This window comes from Coccinella septempunctata, chromosome 3 (assembly GCF_907165205.1).
Source record: "Coccinella septempunctata chromosome 3, icCocSept1.1, whole genome shotgun sequence".
Classification (NCBI taxonomy): domain Eukaryota; kingdom Metazoa; phylum Arthropoda; class Insecta; order Coleoptera; family Coccinellidae; genus Coccinella; species Coccinella septempunctata.
Window position 1 is genome coordinate 10,002,501 of NC_058191.1, and position 25,522 is coordinate 10,028,022.

Here is a 25,522-nt window from a genome sequence, read left to right on the forward strand (position 1 = left end):
CTCTTCTTTTCGGATGTCCTAACTGATTTTCTCGGCGTGAAGGTCCTCATTTTCTTCCACATCTCGAAGAGAATAACGGCGCATATCAGACTATACTCAATTGTGCATGGAAAGAGAAATGGGCTGGAATTCATAACAAGAGATCCTGTGACTAATTCCTCCTGGCAGAATTTCTCATGTATCAAAGTCTCGGTGTCGTTATATTGCTCTGAAAGTATGTAAAACCAAAATTTTCAGCGAAAAAAGCTTATTCAACATCTACGACAGGGAAATTTTTACTTATTACTGCATGTAAGAGAGTGTTTGAATAATGAATAATGAAGAAATGACACATCATCAAGGAAGATTAGCCTAGAACTAGCATGCCCTTTGTCCGTAGATATGCACTTGCTCAAAATGCCATCAATATACTATCACTACAATGTTTTCCCGAGTTTCTTGAGAAGCAAGACTGACTACATAATATACAGTGCGCGTCAAAATTATGGAACAAATTCACATTCTCAGAAGAAAAATATTTGGCAACAAAATCCTGAGACAGGTCAATTTTTTTTCACTTTTTGCAAATTTTTATGCATTTTTGAAGGATTTTTGTTGCATCCTGTGCCCTTTGAATTTTTTGAATAGGGAAAGTGGGTCATGTGGTACCTTTTTCACAAGGTCATTGTTACTTCTTCACAGGCGTGCAGAAATTTTCAAGGTAATTTTTGTTTTTTAAATTTGTTAGTTCGAAGAGGTTTTCAGTATGTGCACTTTGTCATGGCTATTTTATTTTGAGACGATGGTACCTGATAAAATTCGTAACTGAATGAAAGTCGACCATCACACATCGACCATCACAGTTTTGTTCATGCACAACTTTCAACCCCGTGAAAAATTTGAATGATAATGATAATGTTCATTAATTCAAGAACTTATTGTTACAAATTTATATAATCAAGGTTGAATACGTCATATATTAGCAAGTAAAAAAAAAATAATGCAGTTCCAGAATAAACAAACTCTTACACCAAACAAAAAATTCTGTTAGAGAATATGGCTCACATTGAATAAGCATTTCAAATAAAGTTTTCTTGAAAATTTTTTTGTTTAATTTCTTGAATTTGCGAGGCAGGGCATTGAATAGCTTTAGACCCATGTATAAGGGAGACTTCTCTGTAAGAGACAATGAGTGTTGCGGATACAAGTAAGGCTCAGTGTGCCTAGTATTATTACAGGTTAAATAGTTCTTAAAGTATTCGGAATGATCTATCATGAAAACAAGTACTCTGTAAATGTATAAGCCGTATGCAGTTAGAAAATTATTTGCCTTGAAGTGACCTCTACAAGACTCTCTGAAACTAAACCTCAACATCAGCCTTAGTGTGAACTTTTGTCTCAAACAAACTGATTGCATTCCCGCACTACTAGGTACCCCAAAAAATTATACCGTATGATAAGATGGACTGAAAGTTTGAATAATAGATAATTTTCAAAGTAGGAAAATCAACTCTGGTTTTAAGGACATTAATTGAATAAATAACTGAGTTGAGACGTGTTATCAGCATTTCAATGTGTGGGTTCCATTTGAGGTTTCCATCCAGACATATTTCCAGGAACTTCGTGGTACCAGAGACTGAGATGTTATCATTCAGGTTGATAGGAATGACAGCCGTCGATTGATCACAGTTGAAGATCACACATTCAGTCTTAGTTGTGTTAATTACCAGATTGTTATCCCCACACCACTTGTTGATGTCACTCAGTATAGAGTTTGCTCTTTTTATCGTTAGTTAAAGTGAAGACGAACAAAGCAAAACATTAGCATCGTCTGCAAAGGCAACAAGTAAAGCAGAGTGCACATACTGAAAAACTTTTTGAAATAACTGATTAAAAAAAAAATTCTTGAAAATTTCTGCAAGCCTGTAAAGAAGATACAAAGACCTGGCCAAAAAAGTACCGCATGACCCACTTTCCCTATTCAACAAATTTGGAGGCTTGATAGGAATGGCACAGGGTGCAACAAAAATCCTTCAAAAATGCATGAACATTTGGTAAAAATGAAACAAAATTGACCAGTTTCAGGATTTTGTTGCCAAATATTTTTTTTGTTCCATAATTTCGACGCGCACTGTATGTCGATGATAATATGGTTGATTTAACAAATTTACAAAATTTAGCTCTAATACTTACCCCCGGTTCAACTAAGCTTGATCGGGGAATCAATGATTGATTGAAGGATAATCGTCTATTTGTTTTCGATCGATAATTCAGTCATGAGCATTCAGAATATTATTCTAGCATCAAATTATGATCCATATACGTTCATTCAATGATTTTCAATTGATACTTCTTCAATATATTCAGAAATGGAAAGGTTTCAGCGATTTCTAAAGTTATAAAGGTTACCTAATTATACAATAGAATATCTGATATAAGACCAAGTTGGAATTTTCAATAGGTCTGTCGCTTGGGTACTTACCTGAGTGTATCGCGTACTTTTTACTCCTATCTCAGTTAGCAAGCGAGGAAATCGCATACTATTTACTAGCAAGGCACTGGAGAACGGGTTATAAGGATTTGCTTATTTTGACGAAATAATACGTTTCATTTGTACCTATTTTTCGGAATATTTTCAAAATTCTTATAATGCGATAATGTATTTAAAACAGACTTACAGCTTGTCTTCATTTCAAGTAATTTTATATTATTATGGACGGTTTATTTTATCTCAGTGCCCCGAAGTTCCTAGAAATTAGTGTATAAAACTAGTCAGTACCTGCTAAATGGATCATCTCATGCTTGGTCTCTTCAACCAACACGTACAACCATTCGCAGAGGTCAGTGGCAATCATGTGCATTAGTCCAAATCTCGCCACATTTTTTATTTTTCGCAACTCTAAGTCCTGGAATGAAAAGAGGATTATTCAAAAAAATCCAGAACTACTTTATTTTTTGTTTACCTTACTGCTGAGAAAAATGAACTGCATTTGCAAGAGAGTTAAAAGGGTTCTTGCGGCTGGAGTGATGGCATGTAAAACGTTCGTATCGCATTTGGCATAGTGTTTTGCTTCGAAGTATCTCACAAACTCGAGTCCAGAGTATACCATGCTTCCGATGCCGAAAGCTGAAGAAGTGAAGTCCACTTATACTTAGCAAAAAGAAACTTGATATTCAGTTAAAGCAAAACTTTGAGTATTTCATCTTACATTTGACCAAGAAATGATTATTCAAAAAACTACAATGAGCAAATGTTCTCATCAATTCATGTGATGTTGACCATTATATAAGGTGATTCATTGGTGAATGGGAGGAAGCTAGATGGAAGACACTGGGGTAAGTCCTAATAGCATTTATATTTACCTGAAGGGTTAATCGCTCTTTATAATCAAGATACAGCTTGCAAATTTTATTGTTTTTATCAATTTCTTCTCTTACACATTACTTTCGAACTAACCTGTATATTGTGATAATATTTGTTAGGTTCATTTTTCGCAAAAACTTGTTTATACTGACAAATTAACTGAATATCCTTCCATGTGCTAAAAACACGTTACTTCGAAAAGTCCATATTTCTAAAACGATTTTTTGCAATGATGTTCATGTGATTCTTTTAGTTCATTTGATATTTGGAAAATATAGGAATTAACGATGTAATTTGTATATACGATATAATTTGCTGTATAAACTGCTTTCATACAGGTGTTCTCAGAGCATGTGGTACAGACTGATAGGGAGATGTAGATTGTGAATTTTGGGTGTGGCATTACTGGCATTGCACTTCCACAACCAAGACAGGGTGTTATTTAAGGTGAGGCTTTTTTTTTGACAGGTGGTAGAACTCATTAAAAGAGATCATTCCGCCGGCAGTTGCTCATATAAAACATTCGAAATAAAAAAACATTCAAAAGCCTTGGGTATCCATATCTCAATACGACTCTGGATCGTAGTATCTGTCTGTTAGGATATATCACCTGTGATGAATCACGATGCCATATGGATTCAGTCAGAATGTTTTCACCAAATAAATAAAGTGCTCGGCTTCCTTTGTGATCTCAAGAATTTATAGCAAATTTGTGTATTCTTTTTCAAAATTTATTAGGTGATTTTTTCTGTAAGGTATAATTATGAAAGTTTAAACTAAGCATAGGAAAAATACCTCAATGAAAAGGCCGCCCCTGAGATTCTGATCGCCTTATTTTTTTTCAGCACAACACCTTCAATTTTATCCTTCGTTTTGTGAAACTCATTGGTCAGCTATAGTATATCCAAATCCAAGAGGCCAGCTGTAAACATTGCAGCATGCAGTGATCACGCGTCAAGAATGTGATAACGCAGAGGTGTACTAATAAATTTTATTCCGAGAGCGTTATATTTTAAAACTTTTTATGTGTTCCAGTCCCGGTGAAAAATATGTACCTATGCTTATCTACGAGTCTCAGTAATGAACAATTAATCTAAAGTTCCCACATTAATACATACTATGTATATAAATGTGTAACAATATTTTTTGTAAAAGTGACTAGTCCGTAGTGTCGTCAGAAGATGCAGAACTTTCTTCTAAGTTGACGATGACTGGTGTTATATCATCCATAATATTATCCAATTTCCACATGTTCACCTCAACTTTTTGTTTGACATGTTCCACACACTTTCTCCATCTTTCGGAAGTAACCCGTGAGAGACCCTCTTGAAAAAGATTTTGGACGTCAGCCATTTTAAATGTGGTGTTTTTATCTGCCACAAAATTCTTGACATCGGCCCAAATCAATTCAATAGGGTTCAGTTCGCAGTGGTAGGGCGGTAATCTAAGAACAGTAATATTTTGGGCCTTTGCAGTTTCATCCACGATGTATTTTTCAAAGTTTTCTTTGTTCTGCCTGACTATGTCCAACAATTGCGCTTTTATGAGGTCAGGGGTGAAATCAATATTTTTTTTCCTCAACCATTGTTGGATATCACTCTTTCTGAATTGTGAGTTAGGAATTTTTTCCATTTTCCTTGAATGGTAAGGAGCATTATCTAAAACTACTATAGAATTTTCCTCCAATTTAGGAAGTATACCCTCAATCCACTTTTCGAAGGACTGACCATCCATTTCTTCATGGTAGTCACCAGTTTTTTTGGATTGGAAAGTCCAGAGTCCTCCAGTTAAAAAACCAGTGTCACTGCCAATATGACATACTATAATTCTCTGCCCTTTGCCTGGAAAAATATATTCACTTCATTTGAAAAAGAATGTTGAAATCGTTTTTCACCAAAAAGGTACTTACATCAAGTTTCACAAAACTTTGATTGCTCGATCAACGATTTGGCATTCGATTTCCCGAAGGAAATCATTGAAACTTTCATATTTCCGAATATATTGGAGGAGTAGCAGTTGAGAATCATTAAATGGCAGGGGCGTAGCTACCGCGGTATCAGCGGTATCAGCGGTATCAGTGATACGGGGCCCCCAGGCTTTAGGGGCCCCCGAATGTCTGTAAGCAAAAAATTCCTAAAAATGTTATCCAAAACCTCTTACAGGTTTTACAATAGCATTTTTGAGAATAACTGCTAAGACAACCATTCATTTCAAAATCCCGTTCATTACACCGAATCGATCATTCAGATAGATACGAATACTTAAAATCTGAAATTCAGAAAATTCGTGCCATCAAAGAGCTTTTAGAATTAGTCCTGATAAAATTCAATAGCTTTGCATCCAGTTTTCCGGACGATATTACTGCATGCCTTTTATTTTAGACCCTTCCGGTTACAACTGCAATTGCTGAAAGGAGTTTTTCAAAATTAAAACTCATAAAAAATTATCTGAGGACTTCTATGGGACAGGAACGGCTGTCAGACATGTCGTTATTGTCAATAGAGGGGGAACAACTTGAAAAACTGAAATCGTCATCAGCTATGGCTGATTTGATAAATAGATTTGCTGAAATAAATGCTAGAAAAGCGTAGGTATCTTTAATTTTTGGTATTTTTTGTTTATTATTTGTTTGTTTATCATTTCATGTTGTTTGTATATTATTTTATATTCTTTGTATGTTATTTGTTTGTGTATTATTTCGCTCCCAGCACCAAGAATGAGTTAGAACTTTTAATTATAAGTACATATAATCATTTCGATACTAATCGAAAATTTTTTGCTACTTTTATTTTTACTTTACCTTCCTTAGGGCCCCCCCAACACATTTTGATACAGGGCCCCTCTAAGGCAAGCTACGCCACTGTTAAATGGGCGTGAATAGATAATTATTTGGTGCAAGAATGATATTCAGAATGCTTATGACCAACTTATCGACTGAAAACTAATTGACGTTCATCCGTCAATCCATCGTTGATTCTCTGATCAAGCTTTATGAAACCAAGGTTTAAACGAGGGTTAAACTCAAAATTCAAGACCTTACCAGACGGATTTTTCAATCCAGTAGATAGTCCAGCAAGTAACGCTTGCCGAGAAGATGTAACCGTTTCATCGGTCCACACTTTGGATTCAGTATGACCGGCATTTACCCAAGTTTCATCCAAGTAGTAAATCTTCCTGTTTTCATCACGGAACGCCCTAATTTTCGTGAGATACTTTCTTCTCCAACATTTAATGTCGTCACGATCCATTAAAAAACTGTTGCGTTGGCGACGTCCATATTTGAAATTAAGTTTTTTCAATATAATAGAGAAGGTACTCTTCTTAAAATTTGGCAAGTTCGAGTCTTCATTAACTATTTTTAATACTTTCTCTATAGTCGGGTGTTCATTTCTGAAGAAAAACTCGTGAACTTTTCGCCGTATTACATTTTTATCGAAATCTGATAAGGACTCCCATTTGGTGGTCCGATTTTGATTTGTTGCCGGCTGTGATAGAACAACGGAATTTATGTATTCGGAAATAATTCTCCTAACACTTCGAGCTCCAATGCCAAGTCTCTCAGCAACTCGGAGTTCTACGTCCTTTAAACACATTCCTGCATTTTGAATAATCTCAATTTTATAAGTATTCAAAATCATTTCTTTTATCTCGGCACTAAAGTGTCGTTTCAGACGTCTCTTTTTTGGAGGACTTAAGTCAACACGCGATTCCTCAGCAGTATCAGTACTTGACATTATCTTAAATGCTTGTAACTTGAATAACTTGCTACAACTGTAAACCAATTTACGAAAGAAAAAACAATGAATGACCTCTGCAGTTCTGCACAACAATTCGCATACAATCAATAAATCAAACGTAATGCGGTTCTGCGGAGAGTGCTTCTTACTTCCGCCTGCACACATGGCGTTCCTGAAGCTTTGACCAATAAGAGGAGTACCTCAAATAAGATCACGCGTTAGTCAGTTTGTTTACGCTGGCCTCTCGGATTTGGATAGACTATAGATATAAATCTTTGCGAGTTTTCGCTGAAAACTTTGAGACTATATTCAAAAAGAAATTTCAATGAATTCTTCAACAACAAAAAGAGCTGCTCAGTTATGAGCTGCAATAAACTCTTTCACTATTGTGGTTTGTTTAACGGTTGCAAGCAAATATTCAAATATATTGGAACCAATAGCAAATACACTACAAGATGTTTTTATCAATTTTGTAGATGTTCGATCAACGTCACATAAATTTTAATATAGATATATGTGGAAAATATCGTTCCGTTGATGCATGCTTCACAGAAATTTTTTCCAAAGCATCATCTATTGCTCAGAGTCTCAATATAGAGATTGGAAAACCACGAATTTGCGGTAGACAAATGTACATATCTAATTATTAAGCATCTTCAACTGAAGATTACTTCAAAAAATCTATATTTATCCAATATTTAGATCATCTGATTTCAGCCCTTGAAACGAGATTCTCAAAAGAACATGAAATGCTTTTTTCTTTGTTCAATATTTTGCCCAAGAATTCAAAATTACTAGATATTCAATCTTTCGCATCTAAGATCGGCCATATTTATAACATTGAAGATTTTATGGAGCTCGTTCGGTCTTGACGATCATTTAATTGATTCCATCTTTTTTGAAATTTTTCGATAGTCACCGTTAGAGTAATTTTTCTCTCAATAAATCTATCCGTAGATGGAAATGTGATACATATTCTGAAAGAGCAACTCCTCTAGTTAAAAATCTGAAGATTTTATGGAACTCGATGCAGCCGTTCGGTCTTGACGATCATTTAATTGATTCCATCTTTTTTGAAATTTTTCGATAGTCACCGTTAGAGAAATTTTTCTTTCAGTGAAACTAACCGTAGATGATATTTTGCCCCCCCTGAGAAAAATTTCTGCGGGCGCCCATGCATCTTTCAACTACTTTGCGACACTCTGAAAATTCACAAAAGTCATACGCTGACTCTGATGGTTTCTAGTATACTTGACCATGCAGTGGCTGTAGTATGTGACTACCCATATGCAATTACCAAGCTGCAGTCATATTCTGTAGCACTGTAGCATTGCATCCGAAGCACTACCTTGAGTAGGCATACTGATCCGGAGCGGGAATTTCTCAGATTTTCGAGTAACTTCGGTGTCGAAATACTCAGTCCTGGTGAATATTTCATATGAACGATTTTTGGTATCGCATGACTTATTTTGAGGAGTTATATTACCTGTCAAAAAAAAACCTCACCTTTGAGAATACCCTGTATGTACATAAGGTGAGTTTGACTCGCAGATATATGTTTCAACAATAGATTAACGAGGTCAAAAAAAAACATTTTTCACGAATTGGCTTAAATAAGAAGATATATCTATTTTAAGTTTTCAAGGGCTATGCTATCCACAGAAATCTGACACTGAAATTTTTCAAGCCTTTACTATTTTAATCTTGGGAAGAAGCTTCTGTATTAGAAAAATAAAGCAATAATTCGAAAAGGCTCCGTATTCATTTTGGAATTGGAACAATGATTTTCCACATAGTTTCGAATTATTTCATGATCTACTTGAATAGGAAAGCTAGCGAGGAATGCACATAATGCCAATTTAAAATAAATCCAATTTTTTCTGATTCGCAGCAATGAAATAAACAGCACCAATTGCTAATAATGGCCGTTTCCACCGTGAAACAATGTTTGACATTTTAAGGTGTTTCAAGAATTAATCAATTAATTGTTTAATGAAACGGTGCAAACCGGTGAACGGCCATAGGTGTGCTGTACCTAATCTAATTACAGTTGCAGCTGCGATAACATTTAAGTTGCGATTCACATTATTTGCGATAATTGAACTAACTGATTAGCTACTCACCAATGGCACCTAAGCGGAGATAAAAACTTCCATACCTTTTCGATTGATTGGAACTGATCCTCACTGAGTTACTTTCCATATTAGCGTTGTTTTCTAGAATGAATTGTTTTTTCAAGTCACTGTCATCAGAACGATTCTCTTTATAGTTTTGTTTCAAGCGGGCAAAACCGTCATGTACTTAATAAAAATCATATAATAAGCTACTGGAGAAATTTAAAAAAAATTGTACGGTTTTCAAATAATGATGAATTCGTAAGGTAAAGACAAATATGGAATTCCGCAAGTAGTACCTCGAAAATAATCACCATACACGCACGATAGACTCTGTTTTCAATATACAGGGTGTTTCCTAATTGAATGTCAATATTTATGGGGGTGATTTTTGGGCCCATTTTAAGAAAAAAACTTCATATGAACATATGTCCTAATTGTCTTACCTTTTGAAATACAGGCTGGTATTGTTTAGACAGTCAGTGGCACGCCACTGACTGTATTCAACTATGAGCAAATTTGGTCTCTTGAATTTGTTTAGCCCGACGCACGGGTTTCATCTAAAAAAATAAAATCTACGTATATCTCTGCATGGTGATATGTCATATTTATGTATGTATTAAGGATACTGATCTGATCATGCAGAGAAACGGTTTTTATTTTTTTAAGCGGAAACCGTGAATCGGATCGAAAAAGTCAAGTGATCAACTTTGGTAAGGAATGATTAGGAATTTCAAAAATAATTTTTATTTAAGGAAAAATCTGTGGCGTACCATCAATGTCTGCCAAAATAGGTAGGTCAAATTACGTACGAATGCCACTCGTGGAAATTGAGAAAAAAGTGATACATTAAAAAATGCCTCTTGATTCATAGTATACATGTATGACAAATTTCATTGAAATATTTTAAGTGGTATTGTATATATTGATAATAAATGATTTATTTTTGAAAATTTTACCACCCTATATCTCAAAGAGTAAGACGTTTAGGACATATGTTCATATAAAGTTTTTTTCTCAAAATGGGCCCAAAAATCATCCCCATAAATATTGACACTCAATTAGAAAACATCCTGTATATGCAAAACAAAATTTTTTTTCGTTCGAGTGTGGGTCCTTCACAATACTAAAGTTTAGTTATCTACATACAGGGTGACAATTTAAAAACTTGCAAGACCAATTATGTCGCTACAAGGATCAGGTCAATTTCAATTCAGAGGGGGACATATTTTGAGCAGAAATCTCCTTAAACCTAGGTGTAACCTCTACAATATCTCTAAATTCTTCATGGGTAATAGAGGGTGAGCTGAACCTCAATTGGAAGACAATATGTCCCTCTACATAACACTATTGTCTTCAAAAACAAGATTGAGGAGATTTTGGCTTACAATTCTGCTAGAAACATGTCCCCCTCCGAATAAAAATTGACCTGTTCCGGCATTTTCTCTGAAAATATCCTTGTCGAGACATAATTGGCCTGGCAAGTCTTCAAATTGTCAGCTCCTGTAACTACTTCAAGGACTCAATAAAAATTTGAAAACTGTAGTAGGTATTCACGTAGAGGGTCAAGTGATCTTTCAATTGAGGTATAGCGCACCCCCTATTCCTTATTGAGAGTTTAGGGCTGATAGCTCCTACACCTAGGGTTGAGGAGATTTTGGCCTACAATTCTACTCAAAATATGTCCCCCTACGAATAGAAATTGAACTCTTCCGGCATTTTGTCTGAAATTATCCTTGTCGTGAAATAATTGGACTGGAAAGTTTTCAAATTGTCACCCTGTATATCCTTGCTCCAATGTTTTTAAGTTGTGAGAAGAAAACAAATAGTATGAGAATCAAATCGTTTAACTGGTGCTAATACGTAAGAAAAAATCTATCTCCGATTAGTGTTCAAATACTCTCGTGAGCAAAAATCAGAAATCAATTAAATACTTCACCAAACAAGAATATTGGATGAAGAGGGTGGTCGCCAAAAAAACACTCCGTTCCTCATTTGCGAAAGTATATGGGGTCAAGAAAAAAAATTGTCTAATGACGTTTTTCTGGGTATATGAGCCTTCAATTTATATACTAGGTGATTCACTGCAATATTAGGCGTTTATGGAAAAGTGATCAAAATTTTGTGCTGAAAATTTTTTTGCATTTTCCACGATGTATTGTTTTCCTAAAATATTTGTAGGCGTTTGTCACTTCCAGTTATATACCGGAAACAGCCTACTACTCTCTTATTTCTCTCAGTTCTTATGACACACCCAGTATATATGTCTTTGCATCGTTGGATAGCTGATTTGGTGGCAATTTCAACAGTTTACTATACCTTGGTAAAAACTCAACGTTTTATGCCTTATTAGGATTCTTAGGAAAAAAAAAACAGTGAAAAGGAGAGGCCACACTTGCCACACTTGCAGGAAAGGTTCTTTTTTTTACCGTTTTCAATATTGCGATTTCGTGTTATTATAACACTGTTTAGACTAAGAATTTCAGGGTGTTCATCCCATACATCAAGACTAAAATTTTGAAATCACAATCTATGTTGTTTATTATTTCCCTTATTATTGGAATAAGGAAAAAAAGGCAATTCGAATTTCTTGATTAATTTGTGACCTACGGGAACCCTAGAGCAAAATATTAAAATTCTGATAAAATTTTGTCACATTTCTCATTTCCCAATGAACAATTTATCAGATTTACCTCATGAAATGTCAAAGGTATTTGGCATAGAATTTTAGTATTTTTCTGTGGTTTCCAGAACTCGCACACTGATATCACGAAGTTTGAAATGGCTGTTTTCCCCATTTCTATAATAGTTTTTCCTAGATAACTCTTCATTTTAGGAAAAGTTTCAGGCTTTCTCAAGAAAGAATCAACTGAAATAAAAATAAAAGAGGTTGCCATTTGAAAAATTTGGAGTTTTGATGAATGCCATTTTTCCAAATTGGTGATTTACTCATGAACAACCTGTACATTTCAAGTCCAAACAGCAAACAGCCTTATAATACAACAGAATCGCAAAATTGAAAATGGACAAAAGAAGTGTGGCGTCTCGTTTTCAACATTTTTTTTCATAAGGATCCCAATAACCCGTACCCATTGAGTTTTTGCTTAAGGTATGGCATACTGTTGCAATGGCCATCAAATCAGCTATCCAGGGAAGCAAGGTCTGAAAATATTTTAGAGAGAGAGAAAGTTCATTGTTGAAATCCCAAACATGCGAAGTTGCTGCACAAAATTGTGATTTGTTTTCCATAAACTCCTAATAGGCCATCGCAATGAATCACCCTGTATAATGAGCATATAAATATTTTTAATTGATTTGTATACACACTACATATTACATTCGACTCTTGAATAAAGTTAATTCAAGTTTATGCAGTCTCCGATTTACCATTTCGGATTTATTGATCAAAAAAATGTTACCAGGTTGACGCTGAAGCACTCTTGGTTTGAATTTTGGTTTCAAATTTGAATCGGAAACCACCCTTGGCAGAATACCTAGATAACTGATGAAATGAAGAACAGTTTTGTAAAAAACGCAGATGTTTCCCAATGTTATTTGTTGGAAAAACATGTAGGATCTACATTATTATTAATTCATTCATATTGATTGATTGATTGAAAATCCTACTATTGACTCGAGAATAGTCTATAGTTTTCTGTATTCCGTAATTTCTATTCGACCATTTTAATTCTTTATTACAGAAAGAAATTTTAAATGAGCTATAAACAAAATGTAGAAACAAGTTTAGTAGCTAAATAAATGAATACTCACGAAAAGAATTCAACAAAGAGTTGACAGCCTTCTCCTTAGCCACCGTTGTGTAGATAACAATCAGAAAACTTATGCTTCCTACGTAGAGATACAGGTAAAACCCTTGGTAGAAGGATGTGGTGACTTCTTTCGATAATATTTCGGTGATTGGAAAAGCCATCCCCAATACGACAAGTAGCTTAGCGTAGAAAGCTGATAGGATCGTTGTCACGGCATCGCTGGTTTCAAAAGAGAGTCATTTCGGATTCAAAAGACATGTAACGCTTTCAAGTTATCATATTTTTCACTGGGTTTGCGGGTTCTATGCTATGAAGAACGCAAAGACATTGTGAGTACCTACGACAGAGTGTTACCGAATAAAGTATTCTGAGTATTTAAATTCAAGAGACTTCTTTATGCAGAAATTTGTTGCTAGGCTTTTTTTTATTGGAAAGGTACACGATTCCAAAAATTAGGAAAATTTTATTTTTTTTATTTTTCTTGTTCTTGAAATTCGAAGAATGGAAATGAGTGGCTCTAGACTCATTATAAGAACGAAACAGAAAAATAGACAATTGATAGTAGAAACAATAAATAATGAAGAACGATTTGTTTCCATTTTAACTTCAATACTACAGTAAGTCTCATAAGTTGCATAATCTTAACCTAAAGAATAAAAAATAAAAATAAACATTCTTGAAAAGAAAATGTTGATTATAATATCACCAAATCTCATATTTATCATAGTGTATTTTCAGCTGGCCTGATGATGGAATAATTATAATCCGAAATCGATCGCCTAAGAATAAAAATATAATGAAATATAGTGTTTCCTTTATTTCTACTTAATCGATTAAAAATACAAACTTAAAAAATTATGCATAATTCATTCAAGAAAAACTCAGCTGGGTCAAAAGGAATTATACTCCATTAAAGAATATGGACATCAGATTCTGGAAAATCGAAATCGAAATTGTGTTGGTACACAATAGCCGAATCAATGAGTTATATTAGAAATCACTCACCCACAGATCAATAATATTCTTATCTCCTTTCTATCTATCTTCTTTCTCTTTCGAAGCAAACGTCAATTACTGTAGTCATATTTCAAAACTAGAGTACCGTTACGAGTAGAAGAGTACCTATTGTTTTTATTTTTTTTCTTGGTTGTTTTTTTTAAGTTTTTACAGTTTCAAAGTTCATAAAATAGTATAGAGTATATGGTAATAGTTTTGAGCCCATGCATCAGCGCATTGTACAAACTATTCGCCTAGAAGTGTCTTTTCAATGCTACCCTTTTTATATTCTATTCGTTTCTTTTAAAGTGCTGGTAAATTTTCAATAGTGACAATAAGCGGCATATTTCACTCCATTAAAAAAATATCAAAATAGTTATAGGCTATCTTTTCATAACACCTTAACAAGATGCCCTTTTTCACCTTATCAGCAATTTCATTTGAAAGCAGAAAAAAAAATTTCGAATTTTTCAAATTGAATTCGATGAAAGGTTCGAAAGTTTTTGTTTGCAAGTAAAAAATATACCCTTCATGTTTGGACAAGGGATCCCGACCTGATACTTTTCGAACTTATTTGGTAACACCTTATACAGGATGATTCACCGCGATAGCATATTGAATGTCAATAGAAAACAAATCACAATGTTTCTGCAGAAAATTTGCATGTTAGGTTTTCGATATTGAACTCGCCTCCTAAATTATTTCTAGACCTCTGCAACTTTCGGTTATACTAGCAACACCATACTACATATATTCATATTTCAAATGGCACACCCAGTATATCTTTGCATTAAGAGAGTGATTCGATGAGAATGTCAACAGTATGCCATACCTTGGGTAAAACTCGACGATTCATTTGTTATTGGGATAACGGAAGGTCACACATTTTTTAATATTTCAATTTTGCTATTCATTGTAAGAGTAAGATCCCAGAGCGACCAGGCATACTTATTTTCATACAGATTAAACTTTAGGATCTCAGTAGAGTCCCATATCACTCTGTCATCGTCAAACGCCACGTCACACTATAGTGCAAATCGGCTTAGGTATCAGAAAATTAGGCGGTGCTGTGCAAAAATGAATTGGAATAACTGAATTCTCATCCACTTACTCGACTAACTCGTGTTAGTATTTTCAGCACTTCTAAGGACTTATTTTCTATTAGGCTTTCGCCTAAAAGTTCTAGTTATTTCAAATTATCTCTCTATAACTTTACCCATTGTCTCTATGATACGCGACTGCTAATGAAACGAATTCTGTCAATTAAGCTTGAAATTGCCACCTTCTGCGTCATCACCCTCCCAATGGCCTTGGAACTGAAACACACCTCTTTTCTATATCTTTCTACCTTGAACTACTCTGAACAAAACTGTATTTTTCACTGAATTCATTGTCATCAACCTGGTTGGCAACCTGCCGTGTCGACAACCATGCTACTCAGCTGATGCCTCGTTGTTGGTTGCCCCAACCGTTTGTTCCTTCTCTAGCTGGCTGTCAACGAGGTTGCCAACCTGGTAACTTTCGTTTATAGGTAGCTAGCCGCTCTACAACACCAACACATCGAAGTGTGATTTTAGATAGTTTACTTATCTCAGCCTGACAAAAAGGAACATACATATACCACTCAAAACATATTGAGATGTTCGAACTATCATGAGTGACCCTATTTTATGGTATCTGAACTATACCTACTGCTCACTTACTTTCCTTGTTCTTTATTGAGTATTATATCCTCTTTTTCATAATCATTGGTGCTTGGATGATTTCCATGATTGTTGAGTAATCTGAAATGAACAGGAAAAAAGTATACTTATTCATTTAGAATAAAAAACTCGGACAAAATTATGTGAAACTAGCGGTACTCATATAATAAACTGTAAATTGAATTTTCCGCCGACCTCTTAATAAGAGCTCCAAATACATGAAATTACTGATTAGTGAAACATTTTAATGGTAGGGGAAGACTTACGTCCAGTTTCATAATCAAATTTAAAGTCACTTTAAGCTTAAAGCTTCCTTTAGTGTCATTTTTAGTAGGGTTAAAGGAAGCTTTAAAATTAAAGCGACTTTAGGTTTGATTATGAAACCGGCCGTTACTCAGCTAGGAGAATAGAGATATATCAATTCAAATTTCGCGATACCGGTATCGTAAATAGCTTGCGACATAATTGTAATAAGACACAACTTGTGGCGGATCCATTTTGGCCGCCATCAGAACAGTTCGGTGAGTGAGAGGGTTGAACGTGATTTTGTTGTTGGGAAGTAAGAAATTGAATAATTGTCGTTTGTTAGACTGTCTGGAAAGTTTAATGAGTGCCTGGTGTTATTTAGTTTTATTGCTTTCATTGATTATTATTGTTTTACAAACGATAAGCCTTTTCAATAATAATCTCAAGAAAACATGTGTTGAATAGACTTAAAGGGAGTGCGGGAGACTTGACCAATGCTATGGTCGGGAGACACAATCAGTGGTCAAAGTTTAAGCACTGAGCTTCGATAACAGTTTGCTTCAAAAAAAGAAAATTGAATAATAAAAAAAGATATAAAAAATATTCAGAGGTTCAAAAAAGTAAAAAACATCTCGGAAATAAGTGATAGTGACTCTGAAATAGAAAATATGCATTTCATACGATGATACATCAGATAATGAAAACCTTGACGTAGACAATCGATGGTCATGGAAAATTGTTTTCTTTCAATGTTCTTTTTGATAAACAAACTTATGTCAAGTCTCTCCCTGTTCAACTTTCCCATCTGTTAGGGAGATAAGCAAATTTGAGATTCCGAAGAAAGAATTGCTGTACTCAAAATGTTCATCTCACCATCACTCTCCTATTATGTATCGTTACCTATTTGGACATGATGTCTTAACGCAAAAAACTGAATTGCTACCATTTACAGATACAACTTAAGTGGCCTCAGAGTGAAAAGGGGTTCAACTCTCCCGGACTTCCCATATATTTCTGATTGATACTTAATTGTCCTGAGCAACCGAACATAGAAGTATTCAGTAGCCATCCGAATAATTATTTTATTTGTATGTCGCGTTGATTTTTGAGTAGCGGGTGGATTGAGGATAGATTAATTGTATAGGTTACAAAAAAATGCTGATCGTTCGGGAGTGATATACTACAACTTTTGCTTCGACCAAATCTTCAGACTCCTTAACAGATAAGAAATAATTCAGATTAAAACCATCCTCCGATATGAATATCAACAAATGTTATTACCATCTTAATTGAACAAGCCAAATTGCCATCGTCAGGACAACTAAATGGAGGACGTTCCACCGACGAAGAGCAGATGCTGACCATGGTTTTGTCTCATTTGATCTCTTTTTTTTTTTTGGTGTAGCAGGGGGAAAATCTGCAAAACAGACGAACACACCCTCTGCTGAGGGGGAACAGTGTGGGGATTCTCACTCTCTGAGCTCGAGACCCACTAAAAACCCTTAACTGCTTCTTCATAGGTTCCGGGCATTATGCCTATTAACCAGTTGACTCTTATGGTTTCTGGACTCTCACAGGAAATCCAAATTGTTCGGGTGGAATTATCTTCAACATTTCTGTTTCCTCATTCAGCCTTTTGGCGATAACCCTCTCGACGACTTTTCCTAGTGCTGATAGTAGGCTGATTGGTCTATAATTTTGAGGAAATTTCCGTTCCTTTCCAGGCTTGTTGAAACTATCATTTCTGCAGTTTTCCATCTCTTTGGGTAGTATTCGGTCCTCATCACTCCGTTTGTTATATTCGTCAAGGCTGCTATTCCTTTTCTAGGCAATTTCCTCAACATATAATTCGTTATCCTATCTTCTCCCGGTGCTTTCCGGTTTTTCAGTTTCATTATGATCTCTTTGATTTCTGTTGGTGAAGCCGGTTTTGGAATGATTTCGGTTTCCGGTGGTTCCATCATCAGTTCTTCGTTTGCCTCCACTTCTTCTTCTAGATCTTCATTGTCATCATCATTTCTGTAATTTATTCTGGCTTCTCTCTCAATTGAGTCGGCAAATGCTTCGGCTTTTTCAAGTCTCGTATATACCATTCCGTTTGCTCCATGCAGTGGAGGTATAACTGTCTGTTCTCGTCGTAAGCGTTTTTGCATTTTCCAAGCCGAGTGATCTATTGTATTCAGTTCCCTTAATCTCTGGTGCCATCTGTTATTACGCAGTTCTGTTAAAGCATTTTTCAATATCTGACTATGCTTATTCAGTTTCTTCTTGTCTTCTTCTCTTTTTGTTGTTCTGTAGATTTTCCTGAGTCTTCTGTTCTTTTTTATAAGTTCCTTTATATCCCTTGGCGTATCTCCATGTGAATGTTTCGGAATTGGTTTCCTTATTCTCTTGGTGCTTTCTTCATAGGCCTCTTTTATTTGATTTTTCAATTTTTCAACTGCTTCATCTAATTCATCCCGGGTGTTTATTTGGGGAATTTCCGTGATTTTCTCCTGAAGTAAATTCTTATATTTCTCCCAGTCTGTGCGATCCTTGATTTGTGTCTCTTCTTCGTTTCTTGGGCCATGTCCCACTATGAATTCTATGGGATTGTGGTCTGAAGTTCCGTCTTCTATTGTATCAATGCTGATTTCTTCAGTGATGTCTTTCATTACGACAATGTCCAGTACATCGGGTAGTCCATTTACTCTTGGTATGTAGGTCGGTATATCAGGTCCTATCACAACTGCATTAAGTTTTTCAGCAGTCGAAATAATCTTCACTTGTCCTCGATTGGTATTCACAATAATCGATATTGCTTCTACTTCTTGACCATTGAATATTTGGTCGAAATGGTGATCCATATTCCTTCTAGCCAGTATAGCAACGCCACCTGTGATGTTAGGTCTATCATTTCTGTAGATATCGTAATTGGGAAATGCTATCCGAACGTTGGGGTTAAGTCTTGTTTCTTGGAGAGCTATGACATCCGGTCTCTTCTCTTCAATCAGTTCTTCGAATTCTGGTCTGCGGGCTCTCAATCCTTCGACGTTCCAAGAGACGATTTATGAGATTGTTCTTTATCGTCGTATCAGCCATTAAATATTCTCAATAATTTGCTGCATCTTCTTCTCAATCTCTTTCTCCAGATTCTGCATCATCGTGCTGAGGAGGTTTTTCGTGAACTTATCCAGTTCCTCAGTGATTCCAGAAATTCCTTTCCTGGTTTCGGCTTTTTTGACGATTTTTGCCTCTTCCGTCTTTTTCTCTAGTTTCTTCGTCTTTTTGACTGCTTTGGTTGCAGTTTCCTGGCGTTTTTCCCTCCACTGGAGTGGTTTTCTCTTGGGCTGGGGTTTCCAAGACTCTTTTTTTGTTTGAGTCTTCATTGGACGAGGAGCTATCCTTTCTCACTCTTTTGGCGGGTGGGGAAATTTAGTTTTGAGGGGTTTTGACCACCTCCATCTTCTGTTTTTGAACCGGTAAGGTCACCTCTTGGACATTTTTCAAAATAATGTTCTTTTTGAATGCTTTGGAGTAAGGACTTTTTTTATTTCCCTCCTGCAACTCGAGCTTCTCCCTGATATTTTTAATCTCAGCAACTAAGCTAGATACGCATCTATCTAGCTCATTCACCCTCGCTTTCAAACTTGCGTTCTCCTCTCTCAAAATATCGTGTTCGGACACCACATTAGCGATTTCTGGCGCGTCTTCTTCCATTACGGAATCGCAGTCCGAATGGTCAGACATTTTAAAATCTAATTAATAATTACTTTGCTACTCAAAGAAATTGGAAATAAACTTTTTCAAGACAAAAAAGAAAAATGTATCTCATGCATAAAAACAAAACGACTCATCAAAAATTCTCTACGCTATGAGAAAAATCAGAAAGAAAGATACGAAAAATGAGCTCACCTGATGTTTTCTGCAGTACCAACGAGAAAAAAAAAATTCTCTGGACACTTAGGATGAACACCAATTATTTGATCTCGTCAGATCAACAGCTCCTTAATTGAATACTGCTATCAGCTTTTGAGTATTATTGTGTAGTACTCGAGCGCCACCCAGTATGAAATGAGATCCGGTTTTATCTCCCCCCCCCCAAGATCTAAAGCCAGACGAAGACAATGACAGATATACCATATTTCCTCTAATTCAATGCGCTGGTCTGCTTATTACAGACAACATGCTTATAAAAATTGAGAATGTGGGAGCACGTTTAGCTCGACACCACAGAATTGGTCCTCTGACGAGGTCAAATGAGACCGAAACTATGATCAGCATCTGCTTTTCTTCGGTGGAACGTTCTCCACTTAGTGGCCCTGACGATGGCAAATTCAATTCAGATCGTAACAATTGTTGATATTCAAATAAGAAAAAACTTTGACTTACATAATGTTTGTATTCAAAATATTGAATAATTTCACTGATTGCTCTTATGTCCTTGAGAGTATTGACCTTAATGCCAATACAGTCTCCCTTAGGAAAAGAGAACAATTTTTTATTAATTCTTGTCCCACTAACTATAGTTTTCATAATCCTATAGATAGAGCCCTTAGAGAGGCGAATAGCCGAGATGTTGACTTGTGGACAATGTCTATATTTGATATGAAGAAATATCTCACAAGTTGGACATAATTCTATGATATAGTCTTAGTTTGTTTGTTCATTTTATTTTTTTTGGTGATTTTATTGGTCCAATTAGGTTATATTATTTTACGATATTGTTTTTGTGTAGATTTAGGTATTTTTGGAGCCATTTGTAAAATGGCCTGTTCCGTTTGAATAAATAAATAAATAAATATCGGCGGATAGTAGCATCTGAATTGATTCTTATTATTGTATTCATTGTCTCCTTGGTAGGGAGTTATCATTTTTTAACCCTCCACCCTCTGTGAACTCCTCGAATTCCTTAATCGGCCGCATATATATCAACATTCCGACATGAACATTTAAAACATGTCAAATTTGACTAGGTACTAATGCAAATTTTCTTGAAATCAAGAATTCCCTATTTCAACTCAAAATGAAGTCGTCGGAAAAATCTCATAATCAACTCGTTTATTAATTTAGCGATTATCGATCTTGAAAATTATAAAGTCTCGATCATAAATCGATGTCCTTAATGGACTAGTTGATTAAATAACTATAATACCCAAATCTATTTCTTAGATGCTAAGGCTAAGTTGTACACTACAAGCGTAAACCCATCCCAAATTTGACAGTACAATTTTGACAGCCTGAACTACAGAATAGTTTTGTTTTTTTCATACGTATCATACCTTTTTCTGATGAAAATAATCATTTAAATTATGATCAAACTTGGTCAACGTAGAATGAATTGACGAAAAATGAAGTAAGGTGAGAAATTTTTTGAAAATTGAAAAACACGAAAACTCAGATATCTCGGAAACTGTTGATTTTTGGTTATCGATAAATATGGCTCAAACGACAGCAAATGAGTGAAACTAAAACCTCCTCCAAGGTTCACGTCTAATTTGGCAACACCCTGTACATTTTTGGAAAGATGATTATTTTATGATATCAGAGCAGGAAAAAAATGCATTCGTTTTAAAAATAACGAGAGCATTGCCAGTGCAAAAAGGCCTGTAGCAAGTTTTTATCGTTATCGTTATTTTCGAAAATAAAGAAGAACATTTTCGAAAGCGATGAAATATCAAAATTTGGTTATATCTTCAAGACAAAAAAATGCAGATACCGTGAAACGGTTTGCACTTATGGACCTTTTACGAAAATCGAGCCCAGGACTTCTTTCAACGTTTTCAACTATCTATTCCGGAAGTACCAGAAACATCCAAAATAAAGCAATTTGGGATATCCTGTACAACCGGGCTTAACTAATCAATAATATTGCAAGATTTGGGCGGTTAATAAATCTCGATTTTTGTAGCAAGCATTAGAATATCTACTGAAGAATTTCAGAGATTCAAGATATATTTTTCAATTTGTTGGTTTATACAAACCCCGCCATATTTCTCCTCTGGCTCATGAATGCCTGTACAGCTGATAAAGCGAATGCTTGTGAGGGTCTTCTGAGAGCGGCAAGTATAGCAGACGGCCTTCTCGATGTAGGTAAGGAACTCTGTCTGTCGTTATCCACGGCCAACCTATGATGATTCTGTTCCATGGCCAGAAAATTCATAGTTTGACTTTCGATATTTGGTGGACTGAAAAAAAAAACGAAAACAATTGAATAGAAAAAAGCTTTAAGCTTGATGGAGCAATAAAATTGACACTTTGTAAGAGGAACTATTTTCAACTAATATAACTCTGGACATCATTCTAGGTGAGTCCCGTTTTCGAGAGTCTCGTCCCGTCTTGTTTTCGAAGCAAGACTTTATATTTCATTGGCGATACAAGACGAGACATTTCTGGACCTCGTCTGGAGTCTCATACGAGAGTATCGCAGTATTACTTCCGAATTTGAACACTTTGGTACTCTTGACCAAAATTCAAACCCATCGACTGTCGTGGCTTCTTTTGAAACATTTCACATCTGACTTCCTAAATTTTCAATGAAGGGTACCTTTATTTGCAATTTACACTAATGACGGATATCAGCACTCTCTTCCCTAGGTTGTTTTTGGCTCATAATTTCTGATAATCGTCAAAAAGATTGAAATTACATTCATACTCAATTTCCATAGTATATTCTTCTACCAGTAGTTTCTGGAGAGAGGACCTTGCGTTTTGCAGTAAAACCCCATACTATACCGACTTCAATTGAATTCAGTTAGTAGAATAAAACGGTATGGATTACAGCACAAAAGAGATTATCCTCTACTTCCTAGAGACAGTTGGTCTCATTATTTTGACTAAATTAACATTTTTAGTTGGCATTCAATAATAATGTAATCAGTCCGGCCCTGTCCCTTCTAGAAAGTACGGGACGCCACGAGAATGTTCCCGGCGCCTATACAGGATGGGCCATCCATAACTTTCCACCCCGAATTTTGAGCTTTGGGATGAAATAACGAAAAAACGCTCAGACAGGTCAAATTTTGTTGAAAGGAAGATAAATAAGGGTGTTCAAATGAGTTTGATATCACTATCTCTCTAGCCGCAACCCCTAACAGCTACCATTTTTGAATAGGGAAAAGGGGTCGAGCAGCACCTTGTTGAAAAGGCAATTCAATTTCCTGCATGAGTGTATTTTTTTTCATCGCTTTATTATTATTCAGAGTGATTCAGTATTCCATCAATAACTTTCCCACGCCGAATCTGAATCTTTGAGATGGAAAAACAATAAACAGCGTTGACTTCAACAAGTAGTATTCGTATTAGTATACGTTTAACTCATGATAGTGTCATATCCAGCAGAAGTGCTCTTCGAACTTGATTTCAAGGGCAACTGATTCCAGGTCTGCTGGTTGCAGATAATGGTTATATGCATGTCAGAGTTGCATTTTGAATCCAATGAACCCTGTTACAATTCCAGATCAAAGGTTCGACGACTAATGGTGATATTCTACTTTCATCTGTAAGTCAATCTGTAACTTTTCATAAAATTCTCGACGTTTTTTACTGATCTGTATTTTACAGGAATTCGTTACTATTTACGATAAGAAGTTCGAAAGTAACACTGCAAATAGGATAGTTGAGGAAAAATGTCCACAATAGCATTGTTTACGAATCTGTAAATCGGACACGTACAAATCCATCGTACGCTACAGATTCGTAACTTATGGATCAAAAGCAGAATACAACCATAAATTGCATACTTATGTAGCCATTGTTTATGCTACAGCTGTTTTTTATAACATAGGGCTACACAAACACCAGAATGAGAATGAACATATAACTTTAGTGGTTTATGCAGAGTAATTGCTAAAATTCGACATGCGTGACTAAAAGAACGGGAAAAAATTAATTGCAATAATTGCTTTCCCCGTTTAGGCGTGATCATTCTTCATTATTAATTGCAATGTTCGAAGAACTAATTTTTTTTCTTTCTCATCCATGAACTGAAAAAATTATTTCTTGTGAGAATATAAGAATGTGTGCTGCATATAAAATGGAATACTTCTACAATAGTTCTCCATATTGATACAAATATCTGTAATAAGAAGAGAAAATTCGAGAGAGAATAGGCGACACTACGAAGAATTATGATGAATCAATAAATTACGCGTTCCTGTTCGTTCTAAAAAAACTGTGAGTACATCAAGAAAATTGTTTATCAATAAATGTTGATCCAACTGTCAAAAATCATACACATATCATTCACCTTAGATTTATTCCGTGATCATTCGAAGGATACATGTCGTTGAACACAAAGTTGAAACGCACCACTAAAAAATTTCTTGCACCCACTGTGTATTACAGCAGCCCACATTGTGAATTGAAAAATCTTGGAGATAGGCCAAACTGTCAATGGTGGGGCCTATTCACAATGATTCCTCTTTCCTTGCCGATATAGAACATGATGATAATTTTTAGCTTGACGAAAGATCTGACTGGTGCTGAACTCATTGGTTTTGAGTTCCTCTTCGCAGTTTACATAAGAACAGCTGCTACAACACAAATAATTTTTCATTTATTTCAATCTACTCTAAACATGTATCTGAAACGAGTTCCGTTGGAAACTGCCTGAATAAATAATATAATAATGGAAAATATATAGATTTTTGTGTAATTACGGAATTCACACAGAGACTTCCAAGTAAAATGGCCCCAAACATAAGTCAGCCAGAGAAGATTGAACTGAAGCAGTTAATTACAGAATCGATTATGGAATATTCAACTAGTGATGCCTACGAGAGTCTCGTCTCGTCTTGACCTTTCTCGGTCTCGTTTTGAGTCTCGTACGGGAGTCTCGCAGTGGTCTCGTAGTCTCCTTTATATTTCGGACAACAAGGGAGTTTTGCTTCCGAATTTGAAAAGTCTGGAATCATTTTCCCATGAGAAGAAGATTTCAAAAACACGAAATTATCGAGAGCAGAAATTCTTCATTCTACTGCAATAAACTAACCAAGACTTAGTGAAAACTTTCAGGGTATGTTTATGTAAAACAAAGCTGTGGTATTTGATGAATTTCATAAATATATCATTAATTTGTGCATTCACTTTGAAATCTGAATAGATCGTAAGGCTGACCGGGCACCGAATGAGAAGTTGAGCGAAGCCAGAGCTGTTGTATCTGAGCGAAGCTGAGCGTTTTCAATGCTAATATTTTTATTTTTTTTTGGTGTAGCAGGGGGAAAATCTGCAAGACAGACGAACCGCCCTCATCTCCTGAGGGGGAACAGTGTGGGGTTTCTCACTCTCCTGAGCTCGAGACCCACTAAAAACTCTACTGCTTCTTGAATTTTGGTTCCGGGCATTTGCCTATAAACCGTTCATCTCTTGGTCGGTTTTCTTCTCGCACACTATCGTGCTGGGATTTGTGTGTTTATCCTCTATTGGATTAACACTTTATTGAATTTTTCAATAAGTTTCTGTTGTTATTTTAATCCCTTTCTAATTGATCTCTTGGTCTCCTTCGGTAAATTCGCATTCTCCTTTTGTCTTCCTCTGGGTTGTAGTCCACTAGTCTCCTGAGTTCTTGATTCGGATGGTTTTTCGCTGTTTCGAATAATTTCTCTGCTTTTCTGTTCATGAATTCCGTTATGGT

General features: G+C 35.6%; 1 protein-coding gene across 3 annotated transcripts in view; it reads right to left on the reverse strand.

Moving 5' to 3' along the window:
* LOC123310164 (proton channel OtopLc) overlaps window positions 1-25,522 on the reverse strand; it is a 54,206-nt gene that overhangs the window by 8,010 nt on the left and 20,674 nt on the right. For 2 of the 3 annotated variants that reach the window (XM_044893575.1, XM_044893576.1), the window contains 7 exons: window positions 21,873-22,076; window positions 15,664-15,744; window positions 12,966-13,183; window positions 9,204-9,296; window positions 2,943-3,106; window positions 2,759-2,885; window positions 1-208 (listed from right to left, as the gene is read on the reverse strand). The exon at window positions 1-208 is cut by the window's left edge and continues 35 nt beyond it. In XM_044893575.1, the coding sequence (XP_044749510.1) occupies window positions 1-208; window positions 2,759-2,885; window positions 2,943-3,106; window positions 9,204-9,296; window positions 12,966-13,183; window positions 15,664-15,744; window positions 21,873-22,076 (1,095 nt within the window). Of the gene's footprint in view, window positions 209-2,758; window positions 2,886-2,942; window positions 3,107-9,203; window positions 9,297-12,965; window positions 13,184-15,663; window positions 15,745-21,872; window positions 22,077-24,136; window positions 24,378-25,522 lie in introns of those variants that run through there. The other variant, XM_044893574.1, reaches the window with a different exon arrangement.